Raw genomic sequence first — 21,013 nt, 5'->3', positions numbered from 1 at the left:
GACGGATCATTGATTTTATTGTTGGCACTCATCTTGTCAAGCTCACATGGCGGGTGGTGAGCGTTTCCATGGATACGGTGTGGGGATGGGGGGCCGGTGGAGAGGAGAGAATTCAGTAGAGGTTCTTCTGCACGTAGTCGGCGATGTACTTGACGGCCAGCATGGTCTCCTCGCACGTGGGCTTGATCTGAGACTCGGGCAGCAGGAAGCCGTAGCGGCCGGTGTCGCGCAGCTCGAAGGTGAAGGAGTACTTGACTCCCAGGTCGTAGGCCCAGTCGTCGGACCCTCCAGCAGCCGGGTCTGAGGGCACAAACACCACCCAAATGTTGCTTAGGCATCCAAAATGTTACTGGAACTAGGCAGAAGGCAGCTTTTTGCTTGTGTTCCATCCATAACGAAACTACTTCAATCCACCAAGAAGCTCCTTGGCGGAGGTAATAAACACTCCAACTGGACTGTGAACACGGACATACTAATAACAAGTACTAAATAATGTGTACTATTAGTGGGTGATCTACTTAGATTGTGTGTCGTTTTTATTTATTTATTCTAATTTAAAAAAATATTATTGTTTCATTGTATTTTTCTTTTAATTATTAATTTTTTGTGAGTACAGTTTTATATGTCATGGTATTTTTGTAATTATTTGTGTACACTTTTTTATTATTTAATTGTATAATTTTTTTTAAGTATGTTTATTTGTATTTTATGATTTAATTACTTATCATTTTTGTGTATCCAGTTTTTATTTTTTTAAGTTGTATTTTTTTCTTTCTTTTCTTTTTCTTTTTAAATTGGATTTTGAAAATGTTTTATTGTATTTTTTATTGTATATTTTTATTTAATCATTGTTAATTATTATTTTTTTGTGTATACAGTTATTATGGAAGTTGAATTGTTTTACTCAATTTTTTAAATGTTTTTTTTAATTTAATTATTATTTATAATTTTTTGTGTACCCAGATTTTATTTTTTCAATAGTATTTTTTTTTCTTTGTTAAATTGTATTTAAAAATGTTGTTATTGTATTTTTTATTATACATTTTCATTTAAATATTATTTATATTATTATATTTTCTGTGTATACAGTTTTTATTTATTTAAATCAAATTTTTATTGTATTTTGAAAGAAAAATGTTTTTTGTGTACAGTTTTTTTATTTTATTTTATATATTTTTAAAAGTAGGTTTAATTGTATTTTATGATTTAATTATTATTTTTGTGTATCCTGTTTTTATTTTTTCAAGTTGTATTTCTTTCTGTCTTTCTTTTTTGTGTATACAACTCTTTTATTTTTTAGATTGGATTTTGAAAATGTTTTATCGTATTTGTTATTGTGTATTTTTATTTAATCATTATTTTCTGTATGTACGGTTTTTATTGTTGTTGAATTGTTTTGCAGTATTTATTTATTGTTTTTAATTTATAAGTTTTTGTGTATCCAGTTTTTCTTTTTTTTCTTTTTTAAATTGTATTTCAAAATTTTGTTCTTGTATTTTTTGTTGTATATTTGTACAAAATTATTATTTGTTATTTTTTGTGTACAGTTTTTTTGTATTTAAATATAATTTTTATAGTATTTAAAAATTACAGTTTTTTATATTTTGATTGTAAAAATGTTTTACAGTATGTTTATTTGTATTTCATGATGTAATTATTATTTTTGTGTATCCAGTTTTTATTTTTTTCAAGTTGCATTTTTTCTTCCTTTTTTTTGTCTTTTTTGTGTGTACAGTTTTTTTATTTTCGAATTGAATAATTTTTTGGTATTTTTTTTCTTTTTTAAATTGCATTTCGAAATGTTGTTCTTGTATTTTTTGTTGTATATTTGTATAAAATTATTATTTGTTATTTTTTGTGTACAGTTTTTATGTATTTAAATATAATTTTTATAGTATTTAAAAAATACAGTTTTTTATATTTTAATTGTAAAAATGTTTTACAGTATGTTTATTTGTATTTCATGATGTAATTATTTATTATTTTTGTGTATCCAGTTTTTATTTTTTTCAAGTTGCATTTTTTCTTCCTTGTTTTTGTCTTTTTTGTGTGTACAGTTTTTTATTTTCAAATTGAATAATCTTTTTAAATTTTTTTTATTTTTTAAATTGTATTTCAAAATTTTGTTCTTGTATTTTTTGTTGTATATTTGTATAACATTATTATTTGTTATTTTTTGTGTACAGTTTTTATGTATTTAAATATCATTTTTATAGTATTTAAAAATTACAGTTTTTTATATTTTAATTGTAAAAATGTTTTACAGTATGTTTATTTGTATTTCATGATGTAATTATTTGTTATTTTTGTGCATCCAGTTTTTATTTTTTTCAAGTTGCATTTTTTCTTCCTTTTTTTTTGTCTTTTTTGTGTGTACAGTTTTTTTGTTTTTTTTAATTGGATTTTGAAATTGTATATTTTTATTTAATCATTGTTAGTTATTTTTTGTGTGTACAGTTTTTATTGAAGTTGAATTGTTTCATTGTTTTTTTTTAATGTGTTTTTTTCTTTTTTGTGTTCAGTTTTTTACTTTTTAATTGGACATTTGTTTTATCATATTTTATTATTTATTTTTTTAGGTAATTATTATTTAAACATTTTTGTGAATCAAGTTTTTTTTTTAAATGTATTTTTTCATTGTATTTTCTTCAAATTATTTTTGTTTTTTGCTATGTTTTTTTTCTAACATGCTAACATTAGCATGCTACTATGCTAACTTTTTTTCTTTTTTTTTTTCTTCTTTTTTTTTTCTTCCGTTTGTCCAGCTCGGAGTCCTATAATTTGGTATGTGACACGGCTAGTGCGTTTCTGTGACTTGTGCACATACAGCAAACATGTTTTGACACCCCCAAACCTTTAGTAGACGACACCTTGAGTTGTGTTGTGTTTACTCACAGATGGTTGCTGCCCCGGGTCCGCTGGTGTAGCGAGTTCCGTACAAACGACGGAGGGCGGCAGAAGCTCCCTGAGCGATCTTCAGCTACAACGTGAAAGCAACAATGGTAAAACTCTTGTTATTTTTTGCAAATATTAGCTCATTTGGAATTTGATGCCTGCAATAGGTTTCAAAAAAGACTGAGAAAGTTGAGCAATGCTCATCAAACACTTATTTGGAACATCCCACAGGTGAACAGGCTAATTAGGAACATGATTAGCTATAAAAACAGCTTACATGAAATGCTCACTCATTCACAAACAAGGACTAGGGGAGGGTCACCACTTTGTCAAAACACGCAAATTATTTAAAAACAACAGCTATTGCAAGGAATTTAGGGATTTCACTATCTACGCTCCGTAATATTAAAAATATATAATATAAATTCAAGTTAAAACTCTAGTAAGCAAAGCCAAAGCCATTTATCAACAACACCCGGAAACGCCGCCGGCTTCGTTAGGCCCGAGCTCATCGAAGATGGACTGATGCAAAGTGGAAAAGTGTTCTGTGGTCTGACGAGACCACATTTCAAATTAAAACTCTACTATGCAAAGTCAAAGCCATTTATCAACAACACCCGGAAAAGCCGCCGGCTTCGTTGGGCCCGAGCTCATCGAAGATGGACTGATGCAAAGTGGAAAAGTGTTCTGGGCTCTGACGAGTCCACATTTCAAATTGTTTTTTGTAAATCTGTGGACGACGTGTTATCATGGATGCCCCTGCTTATTTCAGCAAAACGATGCCAAGTTACAACAGCGTGGCTTCATAGTAAAAGAGTGCGGCTACTAGACTGGCCTGCCTGTAGTCCAGATATTGAAAATGTGTGGTGCAATATGAAGGCTAAAAGATAAGAAGGGAGACTGTTGAACAACTTAAGCTGTACAAACAAGCAAGAATGGGAAAGAATTCCACTTCAAAAATGTGTCTCCTCAGTTCCCAAACCTTTACTGAGTGTTGTTAAAAGGAAAGGCCATGTAACACAGTGGTAAAAATGCTCCATCTGACTACTTTTTTAGAATATATTGCTGCCATTAAATTCAAAGTTAAAACTCTACTATGCAAAGCCAAAGCCATTTATCAACAACACCCAGAAACTTTGCCGGCTTCACTGGGCCCAAGCTCATTTAAGATGGACTGATGCAAAGTGGAAAAGTGTTCTGTGGTCTGACGAGTCCACATTTCAAATTAAAACTCTACTATGCAAAGTCAAAGCCATTTATCAACAACACCCGGAAAGGCCGCCGGCTTCGCTGGGCCCGATCTCATCTAAGATGGACTGATGCAAAGTGGAAAAGTGTTCTGTGCTCTGACGAGTCCACATTTCAAATTGTTTTTTTGTAAATCTGTGGACGTCGTGTCATCATGGATGCCCCTGCTTATTTCAGCAAAACGATGCCAAGTTACAACAGTGTGGCTTCATAGTAAAAGAGTGCGGGTACTCGACTGTCCTACATGTTATCCAGATATTGAAAATGTGTGGTGCAATATGAAGGCTAAAAGATAAGAAGGGAGACTGTTGAACAACTTAAGCTGTACAAACAAGCAAGAATGGGAAAGAATTCCACTTCAAAAATGTGTCTCCTCAGTTCCCAAACCTTTACTGAGTGTTGTTAAAAGGAAAGGCCATGTAACACAGTGGTAAAAATGCTCCATCTGACTACTTTTTTAGAATATATTGCTGCCATTAAATTCAAAGTTAAAACTCTACTATGCAAAGCCAAAGTCATTTATCAACAACACCCAGAAACTTTGCCGGCTTCACTGGGCCCGAGCTCATCTAAGATGGACTGATGCAAAGTGGAAAAGTGTTCTGTGGTCTGACGAGTCCACATTTCAAATTAAAACTCTACAATGCAAAGCCAAAGCCATTTATCAACAACACCCGGAAAGGCCGCCGGCTTCGTTGGGCCCGAGCTCATCGAAGATGGACTGATGCAAAGTGGAAAAGTGTTCTGTGATCTGACGAGTCCACATTTCAAATTGTTTTTTTGTAAATCTGTGGACGTCGTGTTATCATGGATGCCCCTGCTTATTTCAGCAAAACGATGCCAAGTTACAACAGCGTGGCTTCATAGTAAAAGAGTGCGGCTACTAGACTGGCCTGCCTGTAGTCCAGATATTGAAAATGTGTGGTGCAATATGAAGGCTAAAAGATGAGGCAGGAGACTCTTGAACAACTTAAGCTGTACAAACGATCAAGAATGGGAAAGAATTCCACTTCAAAAATGTGTCTCCTCAGTTCCCAAACCTTTACTGAGTGTTGTTAAAAGGAAAGGCCATGTAACACAGTGGTAAAAATGCTCCATCTGACTACTTTTTTAGAATATGTTGCTGCCATTAAATTCAAAGTTAAAACTCTACTATGCAAAGCCAAAGCCATTTATCAACAACACCCAGAAACTTTGCCGGCTTCACTGGGCCCGAGCTCATCGAAGATGGACTGATGCAAAGTGGAAAAGTGTTCTGTGGTCTGACGAGTCCACATTTCAAATTAAAACTCTACTATGCAAAGTCAAAGCCATTTATCAACAACACCCGGAAAGGCCGCCGGCTTCGTTGGGCCCGAGCTCATCGAAGATGGACTGATGCAAAGTGGAAAAGTGTTCTGGGCTCTGACGAGTCCACATTTCAAATTGTTTTTTGTAAATCTGTGGACGACGTGTTATCATGGATGCCCCTGCTTATTTCAGCAAAACGATGCCAAGTTACAACAGCGTGGCTTCATAGTAAAAGAGTGCGGGTACTAGACTGGCCTGCCTGTTATCCAGATATTGAAATTGTGTGGTGCAATATGAAGGCTAAAAGATGAGAAGGGAGACTGTTGAACAACTTGAGCTGTACAAACAAGCAAGAATGGGAAAGAATTCCACTTAAAAAATGTGTCTCCTCAGTTCCCAAACCTTTACTGAGTGTTGTTAAAAGGAAAGGCCATGTAACACAGTGGTAAAAATGCTCCATCTGACTACTCTTTTAGAATATGTTGCTGCCATTAAATTCAAAGTTAAAACTCTACCATGCAAAGCCAAAGCCATTTATCAACAACACCCAGAAACTTTGCCGGCTTCACTGGGCCCGAGCTCATCTAAGATGGACTGGTGCAAAGTGGAAAAGTGTTCTGTGGTCTGACGAGTCCACATTTCAAATTAAAACTCTACAATGCAAAGCCAAAGCCATTTATCAACAACACCCGGAAAGGCCGCTGGCTTCGTTGGGCCCGAGCTCATCGAAGATGGACTGATGCAAAGTGGAAAAGTGTTCTGTGGTCTGACGAGTCCACATTTCAAATTGTTTTTGGAAATTGTGGACTTTATGTCCGGCGGATCAAAGAGGAATAGAACCATCCGGACTGTTCTAGGTGCAAAGTTTTTTAAAAAGCAGCATGTGTGATAGTATGGGGGTGTATTAGTAGCCAAGGCATGGGTAACTTACACATCTGTGAAGGTACTATTAATGCGGAAAGGTACATACAGCTTTTGGAGCAACATATGTTATCATGGACGCCCCTGCTTATTTCAGCAAGACTGGTAAAAATGCCCCTCTGACTACTTTTTTGCAATGTGTTGCTGCTTCTTCAAGCTCAATTCAAGTTTCTAACCAGGAAAAAAACAAAAAACCGAATGAGATCCACATTGGCAGGCGCAGCATCTGACGGTATGACCGCTGCAGGCGGCAGGAAATGAGAACGAGGCGAGACGCGCTCAGGAAATGAAATTCCTCAACGAGCCGCGTCTTTGGTTCCTGAGCTCCTCTAAGTGTCGGAGGAGGTTTTCGAATCACAGCCGAGGGTGTGAAGGGCGTGCGGCTGAGGTCGGATTAAGCCCCGCCCTCCCGCTCGGAGCCAAGAGCGTGCAAAGGGATGCACTTGTCAGGCTTGTTTGTGTTTTAGTTTTTTCCTTTGTGTTTTAGTATTTCCTGTCCTTAGTTCCTGTCAGCACTCTTATTTTGGTTCAGCTTCCTGTTTGTCTCCCTGTGTGCTGCGGCTGATCGGCACCTGGCCACACCTGGTGTCAATCAGCCCGCTCTTATTTGTACCTGCTTTGTCTTCCAGTCAGGGCTGGATTATTGTCTTGTTGATGACTTCCGTATTGTCGCTCCTGTCGTGTCGTTTCATGTCGAGTCATTGCAGCGTAGCGGTAAGCTATCTTTCGGTATCTTTTTGTAGCTTACTGTTTTTTGTTCCCTGCTTCCGTTTTGTTTTCACTCTACGAGTAACGACTTCTGTTTGATACCCGCTAGCTTCCACGCTAGGCCCCTTTTTGTTTCTTGCTAGCTTCCTTGCTAAAGACCCTTTTGTTTGTAATCCGCCTTGTGTGCGCCTTTTGTTGTACCCCCTTCTGTTTGTTCCTGTTCTATATCTTGATTAAATCATGTTTCCTTGCAAAATCTCGGCATCTTGGAGTTGGTCAACAAGTAAGTCTGACAGCACTGACCAGCTCGCCGTGGTGCGCCGCCAGCCCGTAGGTGTAGGAGTAGGGGAAGAGCAGCAGCTGCGAGTACGAGTGGATGGTGAGGTAGGCCTTGATCTGGGACTTGTTCCTGCGGATGAAGTCGGCCACGTTCTTGACCTCGATCTCAGACTCCGGTTTGTAGCCGCAGAAGGTGTCGCTGCAGGGGTTGCTGGAGGCTCCGATGGCTGCGGAGAGTCACGGTTATTGTGGTCCGATAGTCCTGGCAGAGCCGAGTCCTGTCACTTACTGCACCAGCCGGCGTTCCAGTTCCTGTTGGGATCGGCCCCGGTGCAGCTGGATCCGGACCGCCTGGAGCGGGTTTTTCTCCACATCCTGTTCTAGAAGTGTCCAACACAACAACAAAGCACATGAGACCAGCAGCTCGGCGGCGGCCCAACGTGTAGCTGATGGTGTCGTGTATCTGGCGGTGTGGTGTATCTGGCGGTGTGGTGTATCTGGCAGTGTAGCTGGCGGTGTCATGTATCTGGCGGTGTGGTGTAGTTGGCAGTGTAGCTGGCGGTGTCATGTATCTGGCGGTGTGGTGTAGTTGGCAGTGTAGCTGGCGGTGTCATGTATCTGGCGGTGTGGTGTAGTTGGCAGCGTAGCTGACGGTGTCGTGTATCTGGCGGTGTGGTGTAGTTGACAGTGTAGCTGACGGTGTCGTGTATCTGGCGGTGTGGTGTAGTTGACAGTGTAGCTGACGGTGTCGTGTATCTGGCGGTGTGGTGTAGTTGGCAGTGTAGCTGGCGGTGTCATGTATCTGGCGGTGTGGTGTAGTTGGCAGCGTAGCTGACGGTGTCGTGTATCTGGCGGTGTGGTGTAGTTGACAGTGTAGCTGACGGTGTCGTGTATCTGGCGGTGTGGTGTAGTTGACAGTGTAGCTGACGGTGTCGTGTATCTGGCGGTGTGGTGTAGTTGGCAGTGTAGCTGGCGGTGTAGCTGGCGGTGTCATGTATCTGGCGGTGTGGTGTAGCTGGTGGTGTTGTGTAGCTGGCGGTGTGGTGTAGCTGGCGGTGTGGTATAGCTGGCGGTGTTGTGTAGCTGGTGGTGTTGTGTAGCTGGCGGTGCGGTGTAGCTAGCGGTGCAGTGTATCTGGGGGTGTCGTTTAGCTGGCGGTGTCATGTAGCTGGTGGTGTGGTGTGGCTGGCGGTGCAGTGTAGCTGGCGGTGTCGTGTAGCTGGCGGTGCAGTGTAGTTGGCGGTGTCGTGTAGCTGGCGGTGCAGTGTAGTTGGCGGTGTCATGTAGCCGAGGGTGCGGTGTAGCTTGCGGTGCGGTGTAGCTGGCGGTGTCGTGTAGCTGGTGGTGTCGTGTATTTGGCGGTGTCATGTAGCTGGCGGTGTCGTGTAGCTGGGGGTGTCATGTAGCTGGCGGTGTCGTGTAGTTGGCAGCGTTGTGTATCTGCCGGTGCGGTATAGTTGGCGGTGTTGTGTAGCTAGCGGTGCTGTGTAGCTGTTGGTGCGGTGTAGTTGGCGGTGTTGTGTAGCTAGCGGTGCTGTGTAGCTGTTGGTGCGGTGTAGTTGGCGGTGCGGTGTAGCCGGTGGTGGGGTGTATCTGGCGGTTTCGTGTATCTGGCGGTGTGGTGTATCTGGCAGTGTGGTGTATCTGGCAGTGTGGTGTAGTTGGCAGTGTGGTGTATCTGGCAGTGTGGTGTAGTTGGCAGTGTAGCTGACGGTGTCGTGTATCTGGCGGTGTGGTGTAGTTGGCAGTGTAGCTGGCGGTGTAGCTGGCGGTGTAGCTGGCGGTGTAGCTGGCGGTGTCATGTATCTGGCGGTGTGGTGTAGCTGGTGGTGTTGTGTAGCTGGCGGTGTGGTGTAGCTGGCGGTGCGGTATAGCTGGCGGTGTTGTGTAGCTGGTGGTGTTGTGTAGCTGGCGGTGCGGTGTAGCTAGCGGTGCAGTGTATCTGGGGGTGTCGTTTAGCTGGCGGTGTCATGTAGCTGGTGGTGTGGTGTGGCTGGCGGTGCAGTGTAGCTGGCGGTGTCGTGTAGCTGGCGGTGTCATGTAGCTGGTGTTGTGGTGTGGCTGGCGGTGCAGTGCAGCTGGCGGTGTCGTGTAGCTGGCGGTGTTGTGTAGCTGGCGGTGTCGTTTAGCTGGCGGTGTCATGTAGCTGGTGTTGTGGTGTGGCTGGCGGTGCAGTGCAGCTGGCGGTGTCGTGTAGCTGGCGGTGTTGTGTAGCTGGAGGTGTCATGTAGCTGGTGTTGTGGTGTGGCTGGCGGTGCAGTGCAGCTGGCGGTGTCGTGTAGCTGGCGGTGTCATGTAGCTGGCGGTGCAGTGTAGTTGGCGGTGTCATGTAGCCGAGGGTGCGGTGTAGCTTGCGGTGCGGTGTAGCTGGCGCTGTCGTGTAGCTGGTGGTGTCGTGTATTTGGCGGTGTCATATAGCTGGCGGTGTCGTGTAGCTGGGGGTGTCATGTAGCTGGCGGTGTCGTGTAGCTGGGGGTGTCATGTAGCTGGCGGTGTCGTGTAGTTGGCAGCGTTGTGTATCTGCCGGTGCGGTATAGTTGGCGGTGTTGTGTAGCTAGCGGTGCTGTGTAGCTGTTGGTGCGGTGTAGTTGGCGGTGCGGTGTAGCCGGTGGTGGGGTGTAGCCGGTGGTGGGGTGTAGTTGGCGGTGCGGTGTAGCCGGTGGTGTCGTGTAGCTGGCGGTGTCGTGTAGCTGGCATTGCGGTGTAGCTGGCAGTGTCGTGTAGCTGGTGGTGCGGTGTAGCTGGCGGTGCGGTGTAGCTGGCAGTGCGGTGTAGCTGGCAGTGCGGTGTAGCTGGCAGTGCGGTGTAGATGGCGGTGCGGTGTAGCTGGCAGTGCGGTGTAGCTGGCAGTGTCGTGTAATTGGTGGTGTCATGTAGCTGGCAGGGCAGTGTAGCTGGCGGTATCGTTTAGGTGGCGGTGTTGTTTACCCAGCAGAGCGGTGTAGCTGGCAGTGTCGTGTAACTGGTGGTGTCATGTAGTTGGCAGTGTCGTGTAGATAACGGTGTCATGTAGCTGGCAGGGCGGTGTAGCTGGCGGTATCGTTTAGCTGGCGGTGTAGCTGGCGTTGCGGTGTAGCTGGCGTTGCGGTGTAGCTGGCGTTGCGGTGTAGCTGACGGTGCGATGAGCTGGCTGTGTGGTGTAGCTGGCGGTGTCGTGTAGCTGGCGGTGTGGTGTAGCTAGCGGTGCGGTGTATCTGGGGGTGTAGTGTAGCTGGCGGTGTCATGTAGCTGGTGGTGTGGTGTGGCTGGCGGTGCAGTGCAGCTGGTGGTGTCGTGTAGCTGGCGGTGTCGTGTAGCTAGCGGTGCGGTGTAGCTGGCGGTGCGGTGTAGCTAGTGGTGTTGTGCAGCTGGTGGTGTCGTGTAGCTGGCGGTGTCGTGTAGCTAGCGGTGCGGTGTAGCTGGCGGTGCGGTGTAGCTAGTGGTGTTGTGTAGCTGGTGGTGTCGTGTAGCTGACGGTGCGATGAGCTGGCTGTGTGGTGTAGCTGGCGGTGTCGTGTAGCTGGCGGTGCGGTGTCGTACGCTCTTGTGGGTGTAGTCGTAGCCGTCGATGTTGAAGACGGGAAGGACGAAGACATCCATCTGATCAAGCAGGCTGGTCATCTGAGAATCTCGGCCATAGGTGGACAAAGCCTGAAGACACGTTAGCAAACGTTGAAAAAGATCCTCCGTCCTTGGTGGACTCAGCGACTCCTACCTCCTTGACGAACCACTGGCAGAAAGCAGGAGAGATCCACTCCCGGGCGTGGATGCCGCAGTCCAAGAAGATGGCGGGCTTGGTGGAGCCGCTCTTCCTCCCCAGCTGTGATAACCAAAGGTTATTTCTGAACGTGGTCCTGAAAGTCAGGGAGGAATTGTGGGATACCTTGAGGAGAGTCATGGGGCGTCCCTCGTAGGTGTTGCCGATCACCTGCTTGCTGATCAGGCTGGGGTTGGAGGAGGAGATGGAGGAGATCCATGCCTGGACCTGCAAGCAACTACAAGGTCAAAGTCACGCATTTCACACACACTCAACATAACCTAGCATAATAAGTGCAGCGTTGCCATTTTGTTCTTCCCCGAAAAATTTGACCATTCATAACATTTTCATCAGTTTTTCTCCAATTATTGATATTTTCACAAATTATTGACATTTTCATCAATCATTGACATTTTCACCAATCACTGACATTTTCACCAATTAGTGCCATTTTCACCAATAATTGACATTTTCACCAATTATTGATATGTTCACAAATCATCGACATTTTCACCAATCATTGACATTTTCACCAATCATTGATATTTTCACCAATATTTGACATTTTCTCCAATTAGTGACATGTTCACCAATCATTGATATTTCCACAAATCATTGGCATTTTCACCAGTTAGTGACATTTTTAACAATCATAGATGTGTTTACCAGTCATTGACATTTTCACCAATCATTGACATTTTCACCAATATTTAAAATGTTCTCCAATCCTTGACATTTTCACCAATTAGTGACATTTTCACCAATCATTGACATGTTCACCAATATTTTACATTTTCTCCAATCTTTGACATTTTCACCAAATTATTGACATTTTCACCAATCATTAACATGTTCACCAATTATTGATATTTTCACCAATCATTGGCATTTTCACCAATTAGTGACATTTTCAACAATCATCGACATGTTTACTAATTAGTGACATTTCCATCAATCATTGACATTTTCACCACTCATTGACATTTTCAGCGATCAGACATTTTCACCAATATTTGACCTTTTCTCCAATCTTTGACATTTCACCAATCATTCAAATTTTCACCAATCATTGACATTTTGACCAATATTTGACATTTTCTCCAATCTTTGACATTTTCACCAATCATTAACATTTTCACCAAATTATTGAAATGTTCACCAATCATTAGCATTTGCACCACTCACTGACATTTTCACCAATCATTGACATTTGCACCACTCACTGACATTTTCACCAATCATTGACATTTTTACCAATTATTGACATTTTTACCAATTATTGACATTTTTACCAATTGTTGAAATTTTCACCAAACACTGACATTTTCACCAATCATTAACCTTTTTTTTTTAGCAATTATTGACGTTTTCACAAATGATTGACGATTTCACCAATCATTGACATTTTTATCAATTGTTGACATTTTTACCAATTGTTGACATTATCACCAATCATTGACATTTTTTTGACCAATTATTGACAATTTTACCGATCATTTACACTTTTATCCATTGTTGACATTTTTACCAATTGTAGACATTTTCACCAATTATTGACATCTTCACCAATAATTGAATTTTTTTTTTTACCAATTATTGACATTTTTACCGATTGTTGAAATTTTCACTAAACACTGACATTTTCATCAATCATTGATATTTTTTTTTTTAGAAATTATTGACATTTTCACAAATTATTGATAATTTCACCGATCATTGACATTCTCACCAATTTTTGACATTTTTATCAATCATTTACATTTTTACCAATTGTTGACATTTTCTCCAACACTGACATTTTCATCAATCATTGATATTTTCACCAATCATGCATATATTTTAAACTTTAGTATTAATCAATATTGCAACAAAAATTATATTGTCATAGATTCCAAACTAAAGTAAAAATAAATACTCAACTAGCGGCTTAATTTATAATTTCAAACCAAATTATCCATAATTTTTTTTAAATCTTTTGATTTACGGTGTTTTGTATCACATATTACTTAGGGTGCACGATCTAAACTTCATGAGAAAATGTATGTATATATCTTTTTGTAAAAATCAGTTTTTCAAAGTAGGTTTTTAGGACCATGCAGCCAGAAGGAGCTTCTCTAACCTGTAACCTCTTTTGAAAATATTTCATTACAATTATTATAACAGATAATAAAACATTGCTAAAATCGCCTTGAATCAAAAGTCAATTCTGAATCGACTCAGCAATTGAAATCGAATAATTTCGTTCGGTGCCCAAAAATTTCCCGTCCTACTTATTACAGTAAATTGAAAAAAACTCTACCAGCCCAGTTTTTTTCTGGTCAAATTAAAACTTTTTTTCGATGCGTTGAACCCTGCAGCTTATTAAAGGGTTTGGCTAATTTCTGGATTTTTCTTCGTTGACGACCACAATTTAAATAATTAAAAAAACAAAACAGACAAAGACACAGAAAGGGTGTGTTATTGTTTGTGCTGTGACGCCATCTTTTCGACGAGTTCGCTTCCTTAGAGTGCTTTCGACCAGAAGTAATATTGCCGCTCTGTCTCCTAGCCGTCCATAGCGTTACTACTCGTATGGATTCTTCATTCAAGCAACGTTTGTTAGTTTTACAATATAACTACAACAATTCTTACTTTTTAAACCGTCCCATGTGTTTTCATGCATATTTGTACGTGCTATTGTAATATAATCAAGCGAGCGACTTTAGCTTTCGCTAATAGGCTAACACATTTACGAGTGTCTGTGTTAGTATTATTAACTTACAACGGCATTCTTTTTTGTATTGTTTCACTTTCACAAATTCCTCACTAAATTCACCAAACCATCACCGTGGAGTTGTTGAGTGTTTAGCTGATTGGAGACCTAGCTTGCGCAGCTAGTGAGTCCTTGACCAGGACTTCTAATTTGTTTGATCTCCCGTTTTACTGCCCTGTTACAGACACCGTATGGAAACAATTTAGGTATGTAAATAAATATTTCTGTGTAGATAACTCATTTCAAAACGACTGCAACTTATAGTCCAGTGCGGCTAATATACGGAAACATATTTAGGGACAGAATGTCCCTTTGGACAAAGGACCCTATTGAATTTCTAGCGTTTTATTCTTTCTTTATTATTCCGCAGCTTTGAGCTGTAATTTGACCTCCTTAACATGCTTCAAAACTCACCAAATTTGACACACACCAGGACTGGCAAATATTGCGATTTAATCAAAAAAATCTAACCCCAAAACTAAAAATTGCGATCTAGCGCCCCCTAGGAAGAAAACACAGACAAAACTGCCTGTAACTTCCAGTAGGAATGTTGTAGCGACATGAAACAAAAACCTCTATGTAGGTCTCACTTAGGCCTAGATTTCATACACTGACATGCCTCAGCAAGAATCAACAGGAAGTTTGCAATTCCCCCTTCAAAACAAAAGTTTTGTAAAAACACTCACCTTTGCCTCTTTGAGCTGTAATTTGACCCCCTTAACATGCTTCAAAACTCACCAAACTGGACACACACATCAGGACTGGCGAAACTTGCGATCTAATCAAAAAACCTAACCCCAAAACTCAAAATTGCGCTCTAGCGCCCCCTAGGAATAAAACACAGACAAAACTGCTCCTAGGAAGAAAAAACAGACAAAACTGCCTGTAACTTCCAGTAGGAACGTCGTAGGGACATGAAACAAAAACCTTTATGTAGGTCTTACTTAGAACTACATTTCAAACATTGACAATCACCAGCAAAAATCAACAGGAAGTTTGCAATTCCCCCTTCAAAACAAAAGTTTTGTGAAAACCGGTCACCTTTTTTCAAACATTATCTCCGCTGAGCGCGTTTGTTGTTTTGGCTTCAAACTACCACAGGAGAGAGATTGAACCCTTCTGATTAAAAGTTGATGAAAGAGTTTTAATTACTGCTACGGTTTTGATTTTATCAGCCTTCAGAGAACAGCTGCGCTGAAAACCATTTCAAAGATGGCTGCCATGCGCGGACACAGTGTGGGAGACGTTTTTTTTTTTTTTTTTTCCATACCGTCTGCTGCTGTTGCGCACGCACCAACATTCGTGAGGGAGGGGCTCTGATCGTCTATACCAGGGGTCACCAAGCTTTTTGAAACCAAGAGCTACTTCTTGGGTACTGATTAATGCGAAGGGCTACCAGTTTGATACACACTTAAATAAATTGCCAGAAATAGCCATTTTGCTCAATTTACCTTTTATAAAAAAAACAATATATATTAAAAAGTGGGTATTTCTGTCTGTCATTCCGTCGTACATTTTTTTCCTTTTAGGGAAGGTTTTTTGTGGAGAATAAATGATGAGAAAAAAACACTTAATTGAACGGTTTAAAAGAGGAGAAAACAGGAAAAAAATTAAAACTAAATTTTGAAACATAGTTTATCTTCAATTTCGACTCTTTAAAATTCAGAATTCAACCGAAAAAAAGAAGAGAAAAACTAGCTAATTCGAATCTTTTATAAAAAGTTAAAACATTTATTTATAGAACATCATTAGTAATTTTTCCTGATTAAGATTAATTTTAGAATTTTGATGACATGTTTTAAATAGGTTAAAATCCAATCTGCATTTTGTTAGAATATATAACAAATTGGACCAAGCTGAATTTCTAAAAAAGACAAATCATTATTTCTTCTAGATTTTCCAGAACAAAAATTTTAAAAGAAATTCAAAAGACTTTGAAATAAGATTTAAATTTGATTCTAAAGATTTTCTAAATTTTCCCAGAATAATTTTTTTGAATTTTAATCATAATAACTTTTAATAAATATTTCAGAAATATTCTTTGTCTCAAAAACAGAAGCTAAAATATATAATTAGATTAAAATATACTTATTATTCTTTACAATAAAAAAATTAATTTACTTGAACATTGATTTAAATTTTAAGGAAGGAATTTAAAAGGTAAATGTGTTTAAAAACCCTAAAATCATTTTTAAGGTTGTATTTTTTCCTCTAAAATTGTCTTTCTAAAAGTTTTAAAAAGCAAAGTAAAAAAAAAAAAAAAAAAATTATTTAAACGAGTGAATACCAAGTCTTTAAAATATTTTCTTGGATTTACAAATTCTGTTTGAGTTTTGTCTCTCTTAGAATTAAAAATGTCCAGCAAAGCGAGACCAGCTTGCTAGTAAACAAATACAATTTAAAAAATAGAGGCAGCTCACTGGTAAGTGCTGCTATTTGAGCTATTTTTAGAACAGGCCAGCGGGCGACTCATCTGGTCCTTACAGGCGACCTGGTGCCCACGGGCACCGCGTTGGTGACCCCTGGTCTATACCAAGATGGCTACCAGGTGCCGTAGCTAAGCCGGTATCTTTTAAAGTTGTCGTTTGCCTGCATATCGTAAAAACAACCGTCCATCATCTAATTGTAAACTTATAGGTGCCGACCATCTGGGCCGAGTTGCGACGAGAGAGTGTGTCGATGTTGAGATATTACGCCGTGTTGGTAAGTCTATCTGTTTGCTAATAGTAGCTACTATCCATCCATCTTCTAAGGCAGGGGTGTATATTGTAGCGTCCTGGGAGAGTTAGTGATGCAAGGGGTTCTGGGTATTTATTCGGTTGTGTTTATATTGTGTTACGGTGCGGATGTGCTGCCGAAATGTGTTTGTCATTCTTGTTTACCGTGGGTTCACGGTGTGGCGTATATTTGTAACAGTGTTAAAGTTGTTTGTACGGCCACCCTCAGTGTGACCTGTATGGCTGTTGACCAAGTATGCCTCGCATACACTTGTGTGTGTGTATGAGCCGCATATATTATGTGAGTGGGCTGGCACGCTGTTTGTATGGAGGAAAAGTGGACGTGGCGACGTGTAGAGAACGCCAAAGGCAGTGCTTTTACGGCCCGCCCCCAATATTATTGTCCAAGTGGAAATCGGGAGAAATTCGGGAGTGGCACTGAACTTCGGGAGTCTCCCGGGAAAATCGGGAGGGTTGACGAGTATGAGTGTTAGTGGTGAATGCGGTGTTACCACGGCGGGCCAGCTCTAATGTTAATTTTGACAGCCATGTTCTAAGGCTTTTCCGGGCTCGGGTCGCGGGGGCAGCAGCCAAAGCAATCCCGTCCATCGCTCCTTGCAGCTTTAATTTTCCTTTTAAAATGTAGTGGCCCTCAGACTTTCACATCTTGAGTACAAGGCCAGGGACCTGGACAAGGTACAACCCCCCTCCTCGAGTCTTTAACTGCATACATCGCTGAGTCGGGTTTCTAGAGTCTAGGACCTTAGTCCTGCTTACCTTGTCCCAGCTGTTGTACTTGGTGTAGCTGTGGCTTCTGGGCGAAGGCCCGTTGTCGGCTTGGGCCTCGACGGCATCCTGCAGATCTTCGATCAGGACCCTAATGGGGGATTCACAAAGTCTCTGAGTGGCGTTCTAGCGTGGCCGTCTTTCCACTCACTGGTGGTCCACGTGGTTCTGCAGCAGCATGGCGTGCACCGTGTCCAGGTACTTGGCGGGCACGTGGATGTCCACGTCCATGTCGATGGTCACCAGCTCGGCGCTCTCGGGGCTCCAGAAGTCCACCTGCGGGTGTTGCGGACACCTCAGTCAAGCGTTATATGTTGCTCCGGCTCCGGCTCCGGCTCCGGCTCCGGGGCTTACCTCGATGCTGTTGGCCAGATCCTTGATGAGGGTCACATGTTGGTCAAGTACAGGTCTCAGACGTAATACCTGATCCCTTAGGAAGGAAAGCTGGTGATGATTAGAGCAGGTCTAGTGTGTTAGCTTCTATAGATACTGTATGTTGATACCATCAGAGGAAGTTAGATTTCAAATACATATTTTTCTCCTGCTCCTTTTTCCCCATAAGTCACAAAAAATGTCAATAATTATTAATATCGACTGATTTATTAATAATATTTAAACAATTACTGCATAACAAAAATGTATTTCCGTAGTTAAGTAAGAATAACAAGGCAAATTAATGTTACACAGACGTTATTTCCTGGCTTTAAACCTGCAGAAAATAGTTATTGTCAGGTTTATCTATGTTTATATTTTCACACTGTGAGCATTTCTTCCATATTCCTTATTTTTAAGAGCTTATTGTTAAGTGTTCAATGTGATTTTCTTATTTTGTTGACATTTTTTTTCCATGCTAGTGTAATAATTTATTTTCTGCCTTGATAGCTGAGGGATTATAACCACAGGAAATTACATTTAAAATACATAATTACATAATATTATTCTCCTGCTACTTATTTTCCTTAGTTCATAAAATAATGTCAATAATCGTCAATATCGATGTATATATATATATATATAGATATATATATATCTATATATATATATATATATACATATATAGATATACATATATATATATATATACATATATGTATGTATGTGTGTGTGTGTATATATATAACATTTATGTATATATGTATGTATATGTGTATGTATATGCGTATGTATATATATATATATATGTTCATGTATATATATGTATGTATGTATATATACAAGTATGTATGTATATATGCATATATGTGTATGTATATATATGTTTATGTATATATGTGTATATATGTATGTATGTATATATATAAGTATGTATGTATATATGTATATATGTATATCTATATATATATATATATATATATATATATATATATATATACACAAACACAATATATATATAAAAAATTATTATATTAAAAAACATTTTATTATAGCAAATTAATTGTCCAGCCATGGTGTTGTAACTTAAGATAATCAAAAATAATATAGAATCTAAAATTGTATATATATATATATATATATATATATACACACATATATATATATATATATATATATATATATGTATATATATATATATATATATATATATATATATATACACACACACACACATTATATATTTAGAAAATAATTATATTAAAAAAAAATTATTAAAGCAAAATAATTGTCCAGCCATGGTGTTTTAACTTAAAATAATATCGAATCTAAAATTGTGTATATATATATATATATATGTCTATATATATATATATATATATATATATATATATATATAAGCGGTAGAAAATGGATGGATGGATATATATATATATATATACACACACACACACGAATACTATATATATATTATTATTTTAGATTATTTACATATTATTTCAGATTATTTTAAGATATATATATATATATATATATATATATATATATGTGTGCTTAATTGCGATTAAATATTTTCATCCTTTGACAGCCCTAATGGTATTAGTTTTTTTTAAATACAAAAAAATAAGTTTTAATTATTTTTAATCAATTAAAAATTGTGATTAAATCGGAAATCTAGTTTTTTTGACACGACCATAAAAATGTTGATAAATATGGCAATAAAACACTTCTATGGTGATTGTGTTTACGCGCGCACCCCACTTGAATTCTCGCAGTGCGACGCTCATTAGTCTCCGCTTGGAAAAGAAATCATTCCTCCTGTCGATGTTTCTCCGAGATGACAACTTTCCGCTTGTTCCGGGGAAATTGCTCTCACCGAGTAGACGGGAGGCTAATTGAGCCGCATCACAACCCGCCGCCGCCTAGATGGATTGCGGGCGTTTGTCACAGTGTGTCGCCGTGTTTTGTGGCGGCCGCGCAGAAGCTGAGCTAGGATTCGCGCGGCGTGCCTCGCGTTGTCTGCGCGCCGCACAAGAATAGCAAATGTCCTTGTAGTCGGACCAGGGAGGGAGAAATTTACCCGTTGAAGCGAGCCACGTCCGCCCGGGCCAGGGCCAGCAGTCCGAGGAGCAGGAGGGCCTTCATGTCGGCGAGTGAAGCTCAGTCCACGTCGGGAGCGCTCTTATAAGGCCGGCCTACGCCTCCTGGGCGCCGCGCACAGCTGCTGCCTAGTAGGTCAATGATTGACAGCCTCAGCAACTCTTAGTCCACATAACCTTTTATTCATATTCACAACTGTACACGTACAAAACAGGTTTAAATAGCACAGAGACAACCACCATTGCAACAACACTTCTCGACATTTTTACAAGACTTCAAAAGTATTTCTTCGTCGAACACACCAGACAAATACCACAACTAGTCGGGGTGGCCATCTTTACATCGTCCCGATTCCATTCAAACCGATTCTCACAATATATTTTTAGGTATATAACAATTAGAATTCCTCAAAGGTGTGTGGAGAAGGCCTAAAAACGTATTTTTTCCCATAACGCCCAATGTATCATAAGTGATACACAAGTTTCTGAATCATCTACATCACCTGTGTAAATCTGATGTATGCTATTAACAGATCATCCACACGATGGCCGTAATTGACTCATTCGAGTGGTCCTGTAAGATTGCAGCAAAGAAGAAACAAGAGAAACCTTCCCAAATTTGAAAGGGATAAGGTAAGAAAAAAAATATTTATGTTTTTTTATTTTTTACCGACACATCAGTATGAACACTTGGTCGGTCGGCTAGTGCAATGTTTCATAATACATTTTATAGTAAAACTGTTGAAAATGTATTGAATTTGAAACAGCAGGAGTGTAAAGTTTTGTAACTGTAAACTCAAATTTGAAATTCCATAAAAACCGCAGATACTTGTGAGTGTGTATATTAATGTATTGCCCATTCCTTTACAATGGCGGGACATTCCTGGTAATTCTTCAAAGGTACACGGAGAAGGCCTAAAAACATGTTTTTTCCATAACTCCCAACGTATCATAAGTGATACACAAGTTTCTGAGCCCTCAACATCACTGGTGTAATCCTGACGTATGCGAATAACATATAATCCCCACGAGGGCAGTAATTGACTCATTCGAGTGTTCCTGTAAGATTGCAGCAAAGAAGAAACTTTGCCAAATTTGAAAGGGATAAAGTAAGAAAAATATGATTTTTTTTTTTTTTTTACCGACACATCAGTATGAACACTTAGTCGGTCGGCTAATGCAATGCTAAATTACTTAATGTTTCATAATA

At 39.9% G+C, this 21,013-nt stretch overlaps 1 protein-coding gene across 1 annotated transcript; it reads right to left on the bottom strand.

Annotated features, from left to right (window-relative positions):
• cpb1 (carboxypeptidase B1 (tissue)) lies at positions 1-19,895 on the bottom strand. The gene is made up of 11 exons (XM_061921249.1): positions 19,785-19,895; positions 17,687-17,762; positions 17,484-17,608; positions 17,324-17,423; positions 11,204-11,305; positions 11,036-11,140; positions 10,861-10,971; positions 7,631-7,721; positions 7,366-7,568; positions 2,896-2,980; positions 1-300 (listed from the first exon to the last, which is right to left on the bottom strand). The coding sequence occupies exons 1-11, from the start codon at positions 19,847-19,849 to the stop codon at positions 113-115; spliced, it is 1,251 nt and encodes a 416-aa protein (XP_061777233.1). The 5' UTR covers positions 19,850-19,895; the 3' UTR covers positions 1-112.
• Between the last annotated feature and the right edge of the window lie 1,118 nt (positions 19,896-21,013).

Source organism: Nerophis ophidion, linkage group LG15 (genome assembly GCF_033978795.1).
Source record: "Nerophis ophidion isolate RoL-2023_Sa linkage group LG15, RoL_Noph_v1.0, whole genome shotgun sequence".
Taxonomy (NCBI): Eukaryota; Metazoa; Chordata; class Actinopteri; order Syngnathiformes; family Syngnathidae; genus Nerophis; species Nerophis ophidion.
The sequence above is the reverse complement of the archived record's forward strand: the minus strand, read 5'-3'. Positions and strand labels throughout refer to the sequence as shown.

Bases quoted from the DNA above. Each gene is read 5' to 3' on its own strand.
- cpb1 (XM_061921249.1), bottom strand. From the start codon at position 19,849: ATGAAGGCCCTCCTGCTCCTCGGACTGCTGGCCCTGGCCCGGGCGGAC. The intron at 17,609-17,686 runs GTAAGCCCCGGA...CAACACCCGCAG, and splicing joins ATCTGGCCAACAGCATCGAG to GTGGACTTCTGGAGCCCCGA. The intron at 17,424-17,483 runs GTGAGTGGAAAG...ATCCCCCATTAG, and splicing joins CAGAACCACGTGGACCACCA to GGTCCTGATCGAAGATCTGC.